This window comes from Pteropus medius, unplaced genomic scaffold, assembly GCF_902729225.1.
Source record: "Pteropus medius unplaced genomic scaffold, Ma_sr-lr_union100, whole genome shotgun sequence".
NCBI lineage: Eukaryota > Metazoa > Chordata > Mammalia > Chiroptera > Pteropodidae > Pteropus > Pteropus medius.
In genome coordinates this window covers 15,025,887-15,043,105 of record NW_024351729.1, presented here as the reverse complement: position 1 = coordinate 15,043,105, position 17,219 = coordinate 15,025,887, and the positions used below count along the sequence as shown (strand labels likewise).

At 40.8% G+C, this 17,219-nt stretch overlaps 3 protein-coding genes across 3 annotated transcripts; all 3 read left to right on the top strand.

The window, feature by feature from the left end:
• The first annotated feature begins 232 nt into the window (after positions 1-232).
• CRYGB (crystallin gamma B) lies at positions 233-2,416 on the top strand. Its single transcript, XM_039844916.1, has 3 exons — positions 233-241; positions 335-577; positions 1,790-2,416. Exons 1-3 carry the CDS (start codon positions 233-235, stop codon positions 2,063-2,065), a joined length of 528 nt encoding a protein of 175 aa, XP_039700850.1. The 3' UTR covers positions 2,066-2,416.
• Positions 2,417-8,403: 5,987 nt separating this feature from the next.
• Positions 8,404-10,756, top strand: LOC120587591 (gamma-crystallin C). The gene is made up of 3 exons (XM_039844595.1): positions 8,404-8,811; positions 8,911-9,153; positions 10,075-10,756. The coding sequence occupies exons 1-3, from the start codon at positions 8,650-8,652 to the stop codon at positions 10,345-10,347; spliced, it is 678 nt and encodes a 225-aa protein (XP_039700529.1). The 5' UTR covers positions 8,404-8,649; the 3' UTR covers positions 10,348-10,756.
• Positions 10,757-13,979: 3,223 nt separating this feature from the next.
• Positions 13,980-15,952, top strand: LOC120587420 (gamma-crystallin D). The gene is made up of 3 exons (XM_039844150.1): positions 13,980-14,046; positions 14,138-14,380; positions 15,516-15,952. Exons 1-3 carry the CDS (start codon positions 14,038-14,040, stop codon positions 15,786-15,788), a joined length of 525 nt encoding a protein of 174 aa, XP_039700084.1. The 5' UTR covers positions 13,980-14,037; the 3' UTR covers positions 15,789-15,952.
• Positions 15,953-17,219: the final 1,267 nt, after the last annotated feature.

Below are 17,219 nucleotides of genomic sequence, written 5' to 3'. Positions count from 1 at the left end.
AGCGAATTAGAACAACCCGAACCTACCAGAAAGAATGAGAGTAAACCATTCAGCTAACCCCAATGACCAGGGGGGAGGGGGAGCAGGGAGCTGGCAAATCCCCTACTCACCGAAATGGGCCCCTTTTGTGTGATTTCCTGCGGAGGCAGCAGTCATGGCTGCTATATATACAGCAGCGGTCCCCTAGTCCCACACAGCACCGAGCGAACACCTCCTGCTCACTCTCTCCAAAATGGGAAAGGTAAGTGCTGGGTACCTGGAGCTCCACCTTTACCCTGTGGCAGCATCTTCGGAGAGGATGAATAGCTTCATCTCCCACATCTTCCATTTACAGATCACCTTCTACGAGGACCGGGGCTTCCAGGGCCGCTGCTATGAGTGCAGCAGCGACTGCCCCAACCTGCAGACCTACTTCAGCCGCTGCAACTCCATCCGGGTGGACAGCGGCTGCTGGATGCTGTACGAGCGCCCCAACTACCAGGGCTACCAGTACTTCCTGCGGCGCGGCGACTACCCCGACTACCAGCAGTGGATGGGCTTCAGCGACTCCATCCGTTCCTGCCGCCTCATTCCTCAGGTGAGTGTGGTTCTCTTTGTCTTCGTTCTCTTTGGAAAGAAGAGTCATTAAAAAATGTCATTCTTCAACTAAATTGTTCCAACTAGAGAGTAGAAAGTGGAAATGAGCCTAATGGATGCAGTCCATTCTAGAAGGGTGTCTTGCACGGGGAGCTGTTTTTTCAGGAAATCTGTTTCTTTTTTTAAATCACACGTTCTCAGATTTTATATTTTAAATGTAATCAACCATTAAAAGACCAAAGTCTAAGAAAAAGCAGAACACAGAGGAAAGTGAGGTTGCAATCTGTTCAAGATATAATTTCTTAAAGAGGTGACTCCAAGCCATATCAACTCGGAAATCTAATATAACAAAATGTAGAAATACAGTTTGGGTCTGTTTAATTGATAAAAGTACTTCTGCTTGCTTTGGCTTACTTTTCTTTTTAATTATCTTTCTGGAGAATAACAGGCCCCTGTCTTCTGGTTTCTATTCTAATTTCATGATCAGCACCTATCGTCAGTTCACTTTGAGGTATAAATTAGTGGAAAGGCCAAATCCAAAACCTTAGTTTGAGATTTAATATTTTCTAGAGAGTGATTGCAGAGTTCTTAGAAGAATGGAGTGTGGAAGGCAGGGAATATAGTGTCATCCAAACAGAGCAGCTGAGGGAAATGAGTAAGTCAAGGGTAGGAGGCCAGAAAGGAAGCTGAAGAGTCAAAAAGGCTGAAATCTAAACTGAAACTGAGATTATGAAAATAGTCAAAGAAAACGTGCCATCATAATTAATTACAAAGGCTTCATAATGTTATGTTTCATGGTGTCCATGAACACTTAAACATCAGGTTTACAGAAAATAGCTAAATGTAGATTCCTTTTTAATAAGAATAATATATCGAGACTGGGCTCTCATTTTTCACCTTTGAGAGGGAACTTCTCCAATAAAATTTATTTTATTTTAGACGAATCTTAATTCCCAAGGACAGAAACTGGTGGGTAGCAGTTGAAGGGCTGCTGAGTTCTTTTCCTCACTTTATCCATAAAGCATTAGACTCACCAGAAGTGGGTGATTGGGAGCCAGGAAGGCTTTTTAACTCTGCAACATGGCTGTCCTGGAAGCAAGCTTGGACTCTAAGAACTTTGGGGCAGCTGTGGCCATGGAGGTGCAGGAGCTAGAACTTTTAATTTCTCTCTATTCGTGTTCATTTACTTTTTCTTTTCTGTTTACCACCCCAGCACTCCGGCACCTACAGAATGAGGATCTATGAGAGAGATGACTTCAGAGGACAAATGTCAGAGATCACAGATGATTGTCTCTCTCTTCAGGACCGCTTCCACCTCAGTGAAATCCACTCCCTCAATGTGCTGGAGGGCTGCTGGGTTCTTTACGAGATGCCCAGCTACCGGGGAAGGCAGTACCTCCTGAGACCAGGAGAGTACAGAAGATATCTTGACTGGGGGGCTATGAATGCCAAAGTTGGTTCTATTAGACGTGTCATGGATTTTTACTGAAGTATTCACATTCTCTAGTTTTCTCTTTTAGAATTTAATAAAATATTGTAGCTTGTGTTTCTGGCACTAATAGAGTCCTGTCTTTCTTTCATTCTACTAAAGATTCATATTCAATAATGGCATTTGGCCAAAATAATGACATGTTTTCAAGAGGGGGAAACAATATCTTATAAGAGGAATAAAGTAGAGGATATTATTGCCAGCATTCTTTTAAATATTAAGCCCTGTGAACACAAAGAAAAGTTCAATTCAATTGGGCTAAAGCCATTTGTAGTTGGTCTCACAAGGATATTTCTGCAGCTACAATGACAAATTAGTACTTACTGAGACACTCAAGTTATCCTTCCAGGTTATCCCCACCATCTTCCTTAGATAGTCCAAATCTTAACTGATGAAGAAAGTCTAGACTCTTACTCTAGCTCCACAAACAAATAAACTGGTTCCACTCACCTATTCTACTCCGATCCTAACAGCCACTGTTCCTTTTCTCCCAATTGCTTTTCTAATATCCCATTCCTCCACGAGATTTCCAGTCCAAATATAATTCACTGTCAGCTTGCTGTACATGCTTTGTAGAAGAATTTCAGGATTATCACCAAACCCACAGGTACACAGGGAAATTCAATCTCTTATCATTTTAATAGAAAATAAGTATTATGACAAAATATACAGAAAATAATACTAAGTGTAAATAAGGAATTGAAATTTGCTGGAGAAGTTTGATTGTATGTTTGTTTCTTTTATTTTTAAAGAATGGATTAAAGTCACTAATAAAAATTTATAATCTAATCAATTAAAGAAATTAAAAATAGGTGAATGAGAGAATTGGGTCAGAGGGTAAACAAGAAGGAGAAAGAGAAATGGAGCCAGGAGTAAAGTTCGAGTCCAAGTTTATTATAAGGCAGTTTGCTGGTTGTAGGTAGAGCCAGATTTGGATCGAGCAGCCAAGGCAGAGAGGGAAACAAGATCAGTTCCACAAGTCATAGAATTTGTAAAACAAATAACTGCATTATTCAAGACAAACCTAACGATCTCCAGTACTGAAACCTAAAGGAAAGTTTTCTTGGGGGTCCTGCTAAAGAGGGTACTGAGTAAATATTAAATATAGTTCTTAGGACTGTTCCTCAATGAAGCTGATGGCTTCAACTCAAAATTTGTCTGAAGTAGCCCATCCTTTGAAATTCTAATGAAATGACTCAAATCTCATTTTATAAACACACACACACACACACACACACACACACACACAAGTGCAAGCACACTTTTAATTCTAGAGAGACCATGAACGGTTTATGCTTTTCCAGTCACCATCTACTCTGATCTCCTACCTTGTCACTGGGTGGATTATCTTGCCTTCCCAGATGTTTCTCCTCCCTGCTCTCATACATCATATTGACCCAGATAGTAGACAATAGTTCCTTTTCCTGTAACTCCTGAACCATTTCTCACATAAAGCATTAATGTGAGCCAGCTTTAATTAAATTAAAGCCAGCTTTCTTATAGTGGTTCTATGGGAGAGAGACAAGTTTAGATCATCATAGTACAATAGTGTCAAATTTAATAGTCGATGGCCCTGGTCTCTGCAGTCTGCAGGCTTCAACCTGCTGTTGGGTGGCCTGGTCTTCTTTCCCTTTTGTGCTTGTTTCTTCTTTGTTCTTAGCTGTAACCACATGATTGTTCAGTTTCATAGAGTCTCTGCCCATTTCATGCCCTCAAGGTATCCAAATCTACCACCCAAGTGGCTAATAAATAGAGCAAGCATATAATTTGTCTCTTAAACTGAGTCATTTTTGAGAGTGAAAGAGTGTACTATATAAGGTTTATATTGGGGCAAAAGGCATGAATTGAGACTGTTCCAGGCAAACTAGAGCATATGGTTTGGCTACTTATAAAAGTTCTTTTCCTGGAAAAGAGTCACATTTTTAAATTATTTGGTATTCATTGTTCCTAAATCTCACTTCTTTAACCTTTAAACTCCCAACACTAGGGCTGGCTTCCTAGGGACATTAACCAGAATCCTCTGTTTTTAAATTTTAATATATTGATCATGAATTAGAAACCAAAAGTTTCTTGGAGTGCGGAATTTTACACTATTTGCCTAGTAGGCATACTATCACAGACTTCAGACATGGAGATTATCCTGATACACCTGAATTGGAAGCTCACTAAATTAGAGATCCTAGATTTCATTGATCAAATTTTTTCTTCTTGAAAATTGGTTCTTTCCATTCCTGGGGCAACGACAAAGAATGGTATCCTTCCTTTAATTCCAAATAAAGAGAAAGTCGGTAGTGGTGAGCAGAGGCCAGAGGGGAAGGGGATTGTGTCCCAACTAACTCCTAATTCTAGGCTTCCTCCTTCTCTCTTCTCTCTCTCTTCTCTCTAATGTAAACACTGGGACCTCAGAGAGGTAAAAGGATCTGAGGTAAAAGCAGCCTCCAAGAGCAGAATGGGAGAAGGGATCCTAGCAACCTTCTCCCCATTAAGATATACCAACATTTGAGATGACTCCAGTGTCAATCTACGTATCCTACACACACCAGTGTTTCCTGCAAATTCTAGCTTGTAATACTAAGTCCAGATTTTAAATCTTTTCTTCCCTTCCCTGTTGTAAGAGACGCCTGCGGTACAGAATGTTCCTGGCAGGATGTCTGTGCTTGGAGCAACAAAAACAACGGAAGAAGATGTGGACTTGCACACAAGGACACATTGCAGGGAGGGCGCACACGCCTGACCGATTCTGAGACTTCTTGCTCTAGGGACTAGAAAAAGATACATAAGAGGATAAGAAAAAGATACTTGAGAGGAAATAGCTGAGAACACCGAGGTGGCTTTGAGGCTGAATCTGGGAGTTAGCTGTAGCTTGTATCTACTAACCCGATAGTAACTATTACTAAATTACAAAGCTAGCATTGTCGTGAAACTTAATAAAAGGCCATCGAGATAGGGGTTAGGAGGCCAGTATTGTCCATCCTCTGCTCCTTTATCCATGTAAGTTACACATTTCCAGACTCCGACCAAACCGTCTCCGCAACACTTCGCCCCTCTTCTTTCCCTTTGAATCTACAATGCTTTCTGGTCTGTCTAACTTTATAAAAGACTCGCCAAGCAAAGAACCTGAAGTAGCAGCTATTCCATAAAGGAGTGCCAAGAACTATTGTTTTGAGTTATACTTCCAGAGTGTTCTCCTTCTCATGGGGTCCCTCTCCACAGGGTTAAGTCCTGATATTAGTATGGTCTTACTCCTTTGCTTCCATACTGTAGAAATTCAAATTTTCTTCTTTGTCATTTTGTCAAAGCAAAAGTGACCATCACAACCACCTGTTGCTTAAACAAGAAAAAAAATGTATTGTTTTTAACACAAAAATCAATTTGTTCCAAGAAGAATGCCATAGAAGTTAAGCAGTGGTGACTCAATGATTGCTCTGTCTTCTTGTCATTTGTTAAATGGTCATCAAAGACAAACTGAGAAAGCGAACCAGAGGCTGGTGCTGTGATGGTGATCTTTGGTCTTTTACCCAGTCTCTTCGTTTGGGATAGTTTAGTCTTCGTGGCTGCCAATCAAATGAGCTCTGCTCATTTAAACAAGCGTGCATATGATAAAATGCTACATTAATTACTAGGAAGCAGGAAGGTGGGTCGTGAGGCCAACTGCTGGCTGGACCTCAGACACTAGCAAAACTCTAGAATTGGCTGTTGCTATTGTAATATTAATTTGGCAGCTCAGAAGACATAATAATTAAAATTACCAAGAAATTCTTGGGGACAACACAACATTCCCGTTTTCTCTCTTTTGCTTCCTCATCTTCTCTGTTATAAAGGCCCATTAACAGATCAAATGCAGGGTGCTTGTGTCATTCTACACATTGAAAGTTGAAAACACTGAACTTTGATGAAAGCGTGCATGCCAGTGTTTGCTGAGCATTTGAAATCAGTCCCGTGGACTATTACAATAATGAACTTCAGACTAGGGAACAACGTTTATATCCCTCAGGCATTTATTGAGTAACTTTAATATGTGAGTTTATTTTGCCAGTTATGAGAATACAACAATAAAGATGGAATAATCACTGCTTTCATGAGGCTCTTCTCATTTATTTCAAGGAACTGATATCTAAATGAAAGAATTAGAAAATGATAATTACCATTACGGTGGTATGAACAAGATGATTGGGGATGATTAGGCAGTCTTAAATTCAGCCTGGAATATAAAGAACGGCTCAAGAAAATATTTGCAGAGGAATTGACACTTGAGCTGAGCCTTGAAGAAAGGGTAAAATTTCTCTGGGTGAAAAATATGGAACTGGTATCTCAATTCAAAGGATCAACATATTCAAGGATCAAAACATGAGAAGTGTGAAAATAACTTTGTGCATTTGGGAAACTGCAAGTGGTTCAGTGTGATCAGACAGAAAGTCTGGGGACAGACAGAGGATGTCAGGTCTGGTGTGCCATGCTAAGGAACTGGTACTCGATTCTGGAGGCAAGGGGAAACAGTGAAGTCGTTGGAGCAGGTGAGCAGCTATCTTAGTGTTGTGTGCTCTAACAAAAATACCGTAGACTGGATGACATAAACAGCAAGCATTTGTTTCTCACAGTTCTGGGGACTGAGAAGTCCAAGATCAGGGACCGCTTCATGGTTTCCAGACATCTCCTTTTTGTACCCTCACCTGGCAAACAGAGAGAGGAAGCAAGCTGTCCCATGTCTCTTTTCGTAAGGACACTAATCCCTCATGAGAGTTCCACCTGCATGACCTAGTTACCTCTCAAAGGCCCCATCTCCTTTGGGGGTTAGAGTTTCAACATTACATTGAGGATTGGAGATTCAACGTATGAATTTGGGGGGAATAAAAACATTCTATCCATAGCAGCTGGCATGACTTGATGTGTTTTGATTCTGATCACCCTGGCATCCTGGCAGAGTTCAGTTTGGAGGAAGGCAACACTGAACAGGGTGAAGTTCAGTCCAGCTGAGATATAATGAGACTCTAAGTAAGGCAGCTACAGCTAGGGGCAGGGAGTGGGGTGTGGAAGAGAGGAAGACAGGGGCCAGGAAAGACAAGAAAGATCTGAAAACAGGTGAGAGAAATATAAAGACTGTACTATTCTGAGACGAGACTAAAGTTTAGTAATATGCATTTTCTCACCGCTATTTTTTTTTCTTGTCTAATAGTACTATTATTTAAAGGGCTGGTACCTCTGCTTTGAATCTCCCGTTATGTGCTTATGAAACTATAGAACAAAGCAGAGAGTATTTCTGCCTGTGTGGTTAAAGAAAATGTTAGTATACTTGCTAATAAAATGTTACCTCAGGATGGCTAAAATGTGTTTTCTTTCTCGAAGAAGAAGGAGGAGGAGGAGGAGGAGGAGAAACTGTCATTCGATCAAGGGAGGAAACACACCCTGGAGAAGCATGGGCTGCCTCAGTAGAAAGAATATATTATAGGATTTGTACTTTGGTTGGGAGATTTGGGAAAATGTCTAGAAAAGCAGGGGTTCACTCTAAATTAGATGTTGTCAGAAAGCAGGGGTAATTTTATACTTGGATATCTCAATAAATCTATTCTCAGGGAGGGGAGCTTAGAACAAGAATAAAGCTGCAGTTGATTTTTTTAAAAAGTAGCAGTTAGTCATTTTAGCTGAAAAGGGGGTGGTGTTTGGTATTTTGTGGGTGGCACACTGACTTTGTTTTTGCCTATGATTAGACAAAATTGCTAAGTGCCCTTTTTTGTCTTGTTTCATCATGATCTCAGAGTAACCTTGCCTGAAGTTGGTATTCTGTGAGGTTGTTTATGTCTAATAGGAATAACGTGGCTGAGCTCTGAATGTCTGGCCAGCTTCTAAATGTCAGAGGCCTTTCTTTTTTTCTTTCTTTTCTTTTCTTTATTTCTTTTTCATTCAACATACTATATCCCACAAGATAAGTACTGTGAAATAACTCATACTCTGTGAGGTTATGTGACTTGGCGAGCTCATGCAGCTACTGAGTTGACATTCTCAGTCCCCGAGGCTTTGCTGCCTTCCCCAGCCCTGGAAATGGGGAAGCGATCTGTAAAGGAATAAAATTCTCAGTCTTAGACACAATAACCATAGAAAACTTTTTGTTGGTTCTTCACAAGTTGACTACCAGTGGCTGATTTCTTGTATACCCACCGAAGAGAAAGTTAGCAGTTATAACTTAAAGCATCTGGTCAACACAGTCAAAACTAGCAAAGACCAGAATCCAGATTTGTGTCCTTCACTAGACTGGCAAATCATGTAAAGAAAGAAATCTTAAGTTAGAGTGGTCTCTGTCGGCAAGGAAATTAGTCAGTGCTGTGGCATTCTATTTCCTGACAGCCTCTCTGGAATTCCGAGGCACTTCTATAAAGGCATAGATTTTCCCCGGAAAATATATTGGGCATAACTGAATCATATGTAGAGACATGCACTTCAGGTCAAAAGTTCAGACCGATGTGCTGATAAATTTAGAAAACACTAAGAATCCAAATAAAAGCAACTGTAGGGACTCATCTAGGATACGTACAGGACAGCATTAGAATATACCAGAGAATGAGGGCAAACTCCACGGGCATTTCCATTGAATGCAGCATGTAAAAGGGATCCATGAAATCCCCTTACTCACCCCGCGGGCCCCTTTTGTGTTGTTCTTGCCAACGCAGCAGCCATCCTGCTATATAGATCCGCCGCCCTGCCGGCCTTATCCACTGAACTCACTTCAGCCGTGTCAACCAGCCATGGGGAAGGTGAGCAGAACACAAGTTAAATAAAAAGAAAAAAATGCCTGTATTCAAGATCTACTGGGAGCAAAGGGTTTAATTCGGAATTGTTCTTTTCATTTGCAGATCACCTTCTACGAGGACCGGGGCTTCCAGGGCCGCTGCTATGAGTGCAGCAGCGACTGCCCCAACCTGCAGGCCTACTTCAGCCGCTGCAACTCCATCCGGGTGGACAGCGGCTGCTGGATGCTGTACGAGCGCCCCAACTACCAGGGCTACCAGTACTTCCTGCGGCGCGGCGACTACCCCGACTACCAGCAGTGGATGGGCTTCAGCGACTCCATCCGCTCCTGCTGTCTCATCCCCCAAGTGAGTAAGGCCTGATCATGCTGCCTGAGTGTCCTCACAGTGTTACTGATGGAGGTTAGGCTGAGGGAGGTTTTCCTTTAAAAACACCTAAGTGTTAAGTGGGCTTTAAACATCTGCCTAAGACAGGATAGGTACCCACACAAAAACAGCAGAGAATCTAGGGAAGAATTCACTTAGGGAGAGAGTTTTATTTTCAAGTTTTGCTACCATTAGATCAATGGAAGGTTGTAACACATATGATATCGTAGTGGATTATAAAACAGAACTTGCAAATGGGAGGCTGGTTGAGCATAAGAAAGCAGGATTTCTAACAAATTAATTTTTACCTATAGTAAAGAAATTGACGATGAACAAATTAGATAAGTTCCACTACAGAGTAGTAAAAAGTGAAAATTCTATTGTTAATATAGGCTACCCAAAGGTAATATTTAACTGTGGAAAAGGTAGTTGTCTTTAATTTAGAAAATCAATTGAATTCTGGCTCCGAGTGACTATTTAAACTAATGTTCGCTGAAGGATGTGATTTTCAAAATCCTACTTTAGTGGTAAATTTTTATATAGATAAATTTAGGAGATAATACTCATATTGAAAGAATATTAGTCAAATATTTTACATTTCCCCCAAACATCGGTTTGAGTTAACACTTAAGGAATTAAAGAATTAGGAATTAGAAAACAAGATGAGTACTTGATGCATTCTAACCTAGACTTTGAACCTCTTAAAAATTATGTGTCCTAGATAAGAAATGGAAAATGAGCATGCAACTACTTGTTAAATGCTAGTAAGACACAGATCGATATACAGCATTCGCAGCAATCTTAGAGTCTTAGTTATTACATGGACAATCCCATGCCCCAGCCCACCAAGTTCATCTGTTGTTTGGTTGTTTCTTCTGCTCCTTCTCTCTGTGGACTGAGCAGACGGCCTCCCACAGGCTGCGGCTGTATGAGAGAGAGGACCACAAAGGCCTCATGATGGAGCTGAGTGAGGACTGCTCCTGCATCCAGGACCGCTTTCACCTGAGTGAGGTCCGCTCCTTCCACGTCCTGGAGGGCTGCTGGGTCCTCTACGAGTTGCCCAACTACCGGGGGCGGCAGTACCTGTTGAGGCCCCAGGAGTACAGGCGCTACCATGACTGGGGGGCTGTGGATGCTAAGGCTGGCTCTTTGCGGAGGGTGGTGGATTTATACTAAAATAGGTTCACACTACCATTTTCTCAATTTGGAACCTAATAAAGTATTTAGTCTGTATTGTTGGCAATTGCTGGCTTCTGTTTTTCTTTCATTGTGTGCCAATTAATTCACCTGTAAATGCTCCCTGGTAAAGGTTGAAGGGTGAATAAGTGGGGAAGGCTCTGTTCTAGAAGAGCTTCAAGGTAAAACGAGACTTGAACAAGCCTCAGAAGTGGGGGCATAGGGAGGAGGTAGCCTGTCTGAGAAAGAAAGGCAGAAATGGGAGAGGGTGACTGGTGAGAAGGGAGGCATTCAGCTCAGGGCCTTGAGGAGCAATATTCCAGGAGTCTCCTTCTGACCCAAAAGGTGACTGGAGGCCACAGAGGTTCACAGATGAATGCTGAAGATAAGCCCACTTGGAAAAAAGCTTGATTAGACTATGTAAGGAATTGTAGTTTTGTTTACTTTCAAGCACAGTATTACGTAACTAATGCCAGGGGTGCCTTTTGCCATTGCCAAACTTTTGGACTCAGTTTAAAAAAGACCTTCCTCTCTGTTCTAAAACAGCTTGTGACTGGGGTGCACCTCTTAGCCAATGCAGCCACTGGGCCAAACACTGCATGAAGGGCAGAAACCGCATGGCTAAACACAGCGCCCAGCTAATACAAATAAATTGATGAGATACACATTAATATTTTAAATAAATATGCATGATATAGTGTGTTTTAAACATAAAAATTCCTTTACTACAAAAAGACCGGCTCAAATTTAAAGACACATTGAAGAAAGCCATAATTTCCAGAGCCCTTTGATTGAAGTAAAATCTGCTTGCTCACAAGCAAAGCCCTGCACATTTAAAAAAAAAAAAAGTTTTAAATGTATAGCATAATAACTTGCCTTACAGATAAGAAACATTAATGCGAAGGTGAAAATTATTAGCTTGACACAAGCACCTTATATTAAGCCTGTTATTTATAGTACCTGTGGAAAAAACTGAGGTTAAGTTGAATTAAATAACATGCTCAGGGTCCCACCATTAGTGAGAGGCAAGGAGGAGACTATAGCTCAGATTTGTCTGATGTTCTTAACTGCTATGCTGGCCCTAATGTGGGAAAGTTCTATGGAGGAATAATTTCTGAAGTAACTCTAAGACAGAATTTTGAAGCATTAAAACAAACAGAATGTCCCCCTCCCCCCCAAAAAAGGTTCACTGTATTTTTCATATTCTTTAAATCATGTGTTTCTCAATCTTTTAGATTTCCCAGACTAATCTGCTTTAAATAGAGATCAACATAGGAGCACCAATTTTAATTTTGCCAAGCAGGGACATTTAAAATGAAAAACAAAACAGCCAAAAAAGTAAAACTAGCCACCATCTATTTGTACATTTCATAAAAGAAAAAACATTTACAAAAGGACATTTTCACCCCAAAACACACAAGTTCCTAATAAAATATGGTTCAAAGTAAGAAAGAATGCTTGGGAACTTTGATGCATAGTTGTTGTTGTTTTTCATTTGGCAAAAACTCTTGTTTGAGGTTGCCACTCAATGCCTTGGGGGCCCAGAGAGATGATGTAAATAAGTGAAACCATCTTCTTTAAGACAACAAGGACTAATGGGGAGAGTGGTGAACTGTGGCAAGTGTGAATCAATCTAAAGCATTACAAAAAAAGTACCTGAACACTGTGCCAACCAAATAAATCACATCTCCAGATCCACAGCCTTCAGGGTTGCCAGTTGTCGTTTCCATGCTGCTGTGAAAACTGCCACCAATAGGGCAATAGGGTACCTGTTCCTTATCTCTGTTCTTCCTCTGAAGCCAGTCCCCATCAGCCATTGCAGGCAACTTGTGTAGAGCTCTGCCTCTGTGCTACCGGGGTTAGGATTCTCAGGTCTTATGTTCACCTAAGCGCACTAAGTAAAGTGTGGGGCTTAGGTCTGAAACACATTTGTCACTTCCAAAATTTTCTGTAGAGCATTGAAATCAAGCCTTTTTTTTTTTTTTTTTTTTTGACCCATTCACTTCCAGGTCTGTGAGAAGTGTAGGATTTTTTCCTTGTTTCTTCCCCCAGGCTGAAATAAAGCCTCTTCTCCACCTAGTTAATGAAAAAACAAAACCCAAAAAACCAAAACCCAAGCCCGAAGTCCCTTGTTTTGGTGCATTAGATGTATGCTAAATTTCAGTTGTAACAGCATGTCAGCTGAGGTGGTGGGTCCCGAAGACCTACCTGCCACGCTCCCCAAGGTGTTTGCTCTCTGGGACTCTTAGCACTCTCCTCATAGAACCTGAGCAGAATTGGTGATTTTAAAATTTATTTTTAAAATTATTCTTATTTTCTTTTAATTTTAATTAAAATGATGATTTTTATTCTTTAGATTCTGCTGCTTATTTTCCACTATGGAAACATAAGTAACTTTGAAGCATATGCCTTTACACAGTGAATAACAATAACTGAGATCATTATATTGTACAAAGCTGGTATTTAATTCAAAAGTATAGACTTACAAAGATTTATCACCCAAAGTCAAAACAAAGTCTTTTCACAAGACAACACAGGACTCTGAATAATTCTTTGAACATGAAAGAGGCTAAAGTCATAGGTCATCTTCCACTCCAGTGCTCTTTCCAGTCCATCAAACTATTCACTTCCAGGCCGATAAGTACTTTCTAAAGTCTTCCTAGAGTCCTAGATATTTATTCCTCTCTTTCCCTACACCATTTCAGCCAGAGCTCCTCTTTATCTTCATGTAATTTATCTCCTGAGTCAATAGCTTTATGTGCTCTTTTTCCCAAGAACAAAGATATCTCTAGATCAATCAGAAGGGGTTTGTTAAATTTGGGGTTTTATTTTATAATAACCTAAGAGGCCATCTGCTTTTGTGTTTTAAAGATATTACTTTTTCTTATTTCTTTAAACTTAGAAATGTCCATGTTAGTTCTTCTTTCTGAGATGAAGCATCTTAAAACTATTCTCCCTTTTGAATCACAATTAGCCAAGATAAAACAACCAATTCTCAGTCTACTTTTAAGCATGACTGCAACAAAATCAAACTCGAACCAAGTACTGAAGATCTGTGCTTGCTGGGTTTTTTTCTTTTTTTCTTTTTTTTTTTAACCATACCGAAAGCTTGAAATTCTGTGAACTCCCTTGGTAAACATTCCAATTTCTTATACCTTTTAATGAGGAAATTCTCTTATAGGACTAATCTGAAAATTTCGACATTCAGTTAGGGTCATTTTCTTCTGTGAACAATTAGCATTTAGTATTGTGGCACATAAGTAATATGATAGTTCTTACAGTTTATTTTATATTTACCATATTAAGACCCTTTCTATTTTGCTCTCCCACTTAACACTTTTTTTGTATTTCCCCAACCTATACAAATGAAAGTCTAGACTATATATAAAATGGCTGAATTTCTATTTCTATTATTAAATAGACAATGTCCCAAATGACTTTTTTTTAAAACTGTCTCAATAGCATCAACCAGTGATAGCAACCCGAATGCTCCAGAGAGAATGGGACCAAACCCCACAATGAGCCCTGTGGACTATGACAGCAAAGAGAAAAAAGAGAACACGAAAATCCCCTCCTCACCCCGCGGGCCCCTTTTGTGTTGTTCCTGCCAACGCAGCAGCCGGCCTGCTATATAGACCCGCCGCCCTGCGGGCGCATCCACTGAACTCGCTTCATCCGTGTCGACCAGCCATGGGGAAGGTGAGCCCCGCGCCCAGGCCGGGAGGGGCCCCGGCCGACGGGGGCGGGGGCGGGGGCCAAGCCTCTGAGCGTCTCCTTGCCTTCCTTGCAGATCACCTTCTACGAGGACCGCGGCTTCCAGGGCCGTCACTACGAGTGCAGCAGCGACCACTCCAACCTGCAGCCCTACTTCAGCCGCTGCAACTCGGTGCGCGTGGACAGCGGCTGCTGGATGCTCTATGAGCAGCCCAACTACTTGGGCTGCCAGTACTTCCTGCGGCGCGGCGACTACCCCGACTACCAGCAGTGGATGGGCCTCAGCGACTCGGTCCGCTCCTGCCGCCTCATCCCCCACGTGAGTCCAATTCCATATCAGAAATGGGCCCTAGGGACACAATGGAGAGTTTCAAGGCAAAGGTTAAACATTTGGAGTAGTGATCGCTCAGAATAATTGAGAGTTTGGACAAAAGATAAGCTATGGTAGATTAGTTCAATATAGTTTGCCCTGAACATAAGTGAAGTTTACCTAGGTACCAATTAATCAAAACATATTTATCGAGCAAGAATGTGTTGGCTGCCCTGGTTATGTATGATAGAAGCCTGTCCAGGCATCATTTACAGTGGAGTTGTAGGAAAACTGCTAATATCCAATAGAAGAGTAATGAAGTGCTAGAATACCTGGTAGTTCCTGAGCACACAGGAATCAAAAAGGAAACTTTTACTGGGGTAATTTTTTTTTTTTTAAGACTTCCTCCCTTTTTCACTCCCCACTTGAATATTTTAGTTTTTTTCCAACCTATACAAATAAAAGTACTTTCTTTCAATGATAATCAACACAGAGAGATTTTACACATGTGCCGCATATATTTTATTAATGTGTTTTTAAAACACTGTGTTTTTTGAAAAATTATTCTTTGGGCTTACTGATTTTTCCCCTCATTTTCCCTCGTTCTATTTATAAATTATTAGATGAGGATCGATTATTGCCTGAGAGACTTAAGACATTTACCTTTGCTTTCAACAGAAATATCCAAGCCATTGGTGATTTTTCCAAGATTGATTTTAAACTCAGTGCAGGGTCATTCATTTCATAAACTGACTTTAGTATTCAAGCACACATGCTTGAAAAATTAAAAATATTTCTTCAAAATGGCAAAAATAGTGATAAACAGTTAAAGATTTGGGTTTCTCTGTGGTATGGTATACTGGTTGGTACGGTTAGGATGGTTAGTAGTTTGTCCTGGGAAATAGTTGAATATTTTAAAGAGTGAGATTTCCTTCTTAATTCATTCAATCACACTTTATTATCTTGAAAGGGTACCCAATTACCACCTTTGAAAATGGAGAATATATAAATATTCAAAATTAATTAAATTTTACCATGTATTTCAAAATGGCTTGAGCTGGTCTCCACACAACGAGACTGCAGGAATATGTTGGAGTCGTTTCACGGTTTGCTTTTCTCCTCTTGCCATCCTGGGATGAGCCAGGCTGGCTCCCACCGGATCAGACTCTATGAGAGGGAAGACTACAGAGGCCAGATGGTGGAGTTCACGGAGGACTGCTCCTCTCTTCAGGACCGCTTCCACTCCAATGAAATTTACTCCCTCAATGTTCTGGAGGGCTCCTGGGTCCTCTACGAGATGCCCAACTACCGGGGGCGGCAGTACCTGCTGAGGCCGGGGGACTACAGGCGGTACCATGACTGGGGGGCCACAAGTGCCAGAGTGGGCTCTTTGAGGAGAGTCATGGATTTCTATTAAAATAAGTTCTTCATCATTTCTCAGTCTGGAAACTAATAAAATATTTTCTGTGTGTTTCTGGCACTGGTTTGTTTTTGTTTTTTCTTTTATCCTACTCTTATTTTATTTTTCTTTTATTTACACATACACACACACACAATGCAAGTGGAACCCAAGATGTGTGATCCATAGGTAACAAAGAAAGTTCTCATAATAGAAATATGCCTTCATATTAAGCAGAACTTTACAGTTTGCAAAAAACACTTTCATAATACATTATCTCGTTCAATTCTCTGGCCTTTAAACAAGTTGTTGCTTCAAATGAGATTATCGGAAACCTGTTCAGATTTCAGTTTATCTCTGAGGAGTGAGGATCTGAAAGCTGAGATTCAGAGATAGCATAACCCACTCTTTAAATCACGGATTCTGAAGCTGGGTTCCACCACAGATCTCAAAAGATCCCCTAAATTGTATGAAAAGTCAAGTTCACAAATCTCTGGCAGACTCCCTTGGTGCTGAGGTGGTCAATGAAACTCTGGACGTTGAAATATAAGTGCAGAGTGCTGATTGGGAAGGGAAAGAGATGGCTCTGGAAAAACTTTTGCCTTTATGATGAAAGGGAGTAGTATCTGCTCCCGATGCTGCAATTCTCTCTTATTTTAGATATTTTACACCCAAGAGGTGGTGACAAGGACAAAGGAAACACCACAGTCTCAGAACTGCTGGCCTCAATGTGGTCAAGCCCCCACACCAGTGTCTATTACTCAGGGCTCTCCAGAGAAACAGAACCAAGGGGAGATGTATCTAGATATAGATGAGGATATCTATTACAGAAATTGGCTCAGGTAATTATGGTGGCCAAGAGGTTCCACAACCTATAGCTGGAGAACCAGGAAAACTATTGGTATAATTTAGTCTGAATCCAAAGGCCTAGAAACCAGGAGCTCCATTTCTGAAGGCAGAAGATTGATGTTTCAGTTCAAGCAGAAAAAGCAAATTCTTCCTTCCTTCACATTTTTGTTCTATTCAGGCCCTCAACAGATTGGACGATACATTGGTGAGGACGATCTACTCAGTCTAAGAATTCACATGCTAATCTCTCCAGGAAAAATTCTTACAGCCACACCCAGAAATGATGTTTTACCAGCTATCTGGGAATCCCTTATCCCAGTCAAGTTGGCACATAAAATTAACCAACAGGCAATGCCAGCGATCTTTTACCTTCAGACTTCTTATAATAGGAGTAAAATAAACACACATATGTTTGTGCCACACTAATTGAGTATTCTTTTATTTGTAGTTCAACTCACATTTCTAGATATAGGGTATATGTGAATTTTTATGAGGTCACTGTTTAAAATTTTATTCAGAGTCTCAAAAATAATTCCTAATGGAAACCGTGAAGAAGGAGGAGGAGGAGCCAGAGGAGGAGGAGGGGAAGGAAGGAAGGAA

Bases quoted from the DNA above. Each gene is read 5' to 3' on its own strand.
- LOC120587591 (XM_039844595.1), top strand. From the start codon at position 8,650: ATGCAGCATGTAAAAGGGATCCATGAAATCCCCTTACTCACCCCGCGG. The intron at 8,812-8,910 runs GTGAGCAGAACA...TTTCATTTGCAG, and splicing joins GTCAACCAGCCATGGGGAAG to ATCACCTTCTACGAGGACCG. The intron at 9,154-10,074 runs GTGAGTAAGGCC...TGGACTGAGCAG, and splicing joins CCTGCTGTCTCATCCCCCAA to ACGGCCTCCCACAGGCTGCG.
- CRYGB (XM_039844916.1), top strand. The intron at 578-1,789 runs GTGAGTGTGGTT...TTACCACCCCAG, and splicing joins CCTGCCGCCTCATTCCTCAG to CACTCCGGCACCTACAGAAT.
- LOC120587420 (XM_039844150.1), top strand. The intron at 14,381-15,515 runs GTGAGTCCAATT...GGGATGAGCCAG, and splicing joins CCTGCCGCCTCATCCCCCAC to GCTGGCTCCCACCGGATCAG.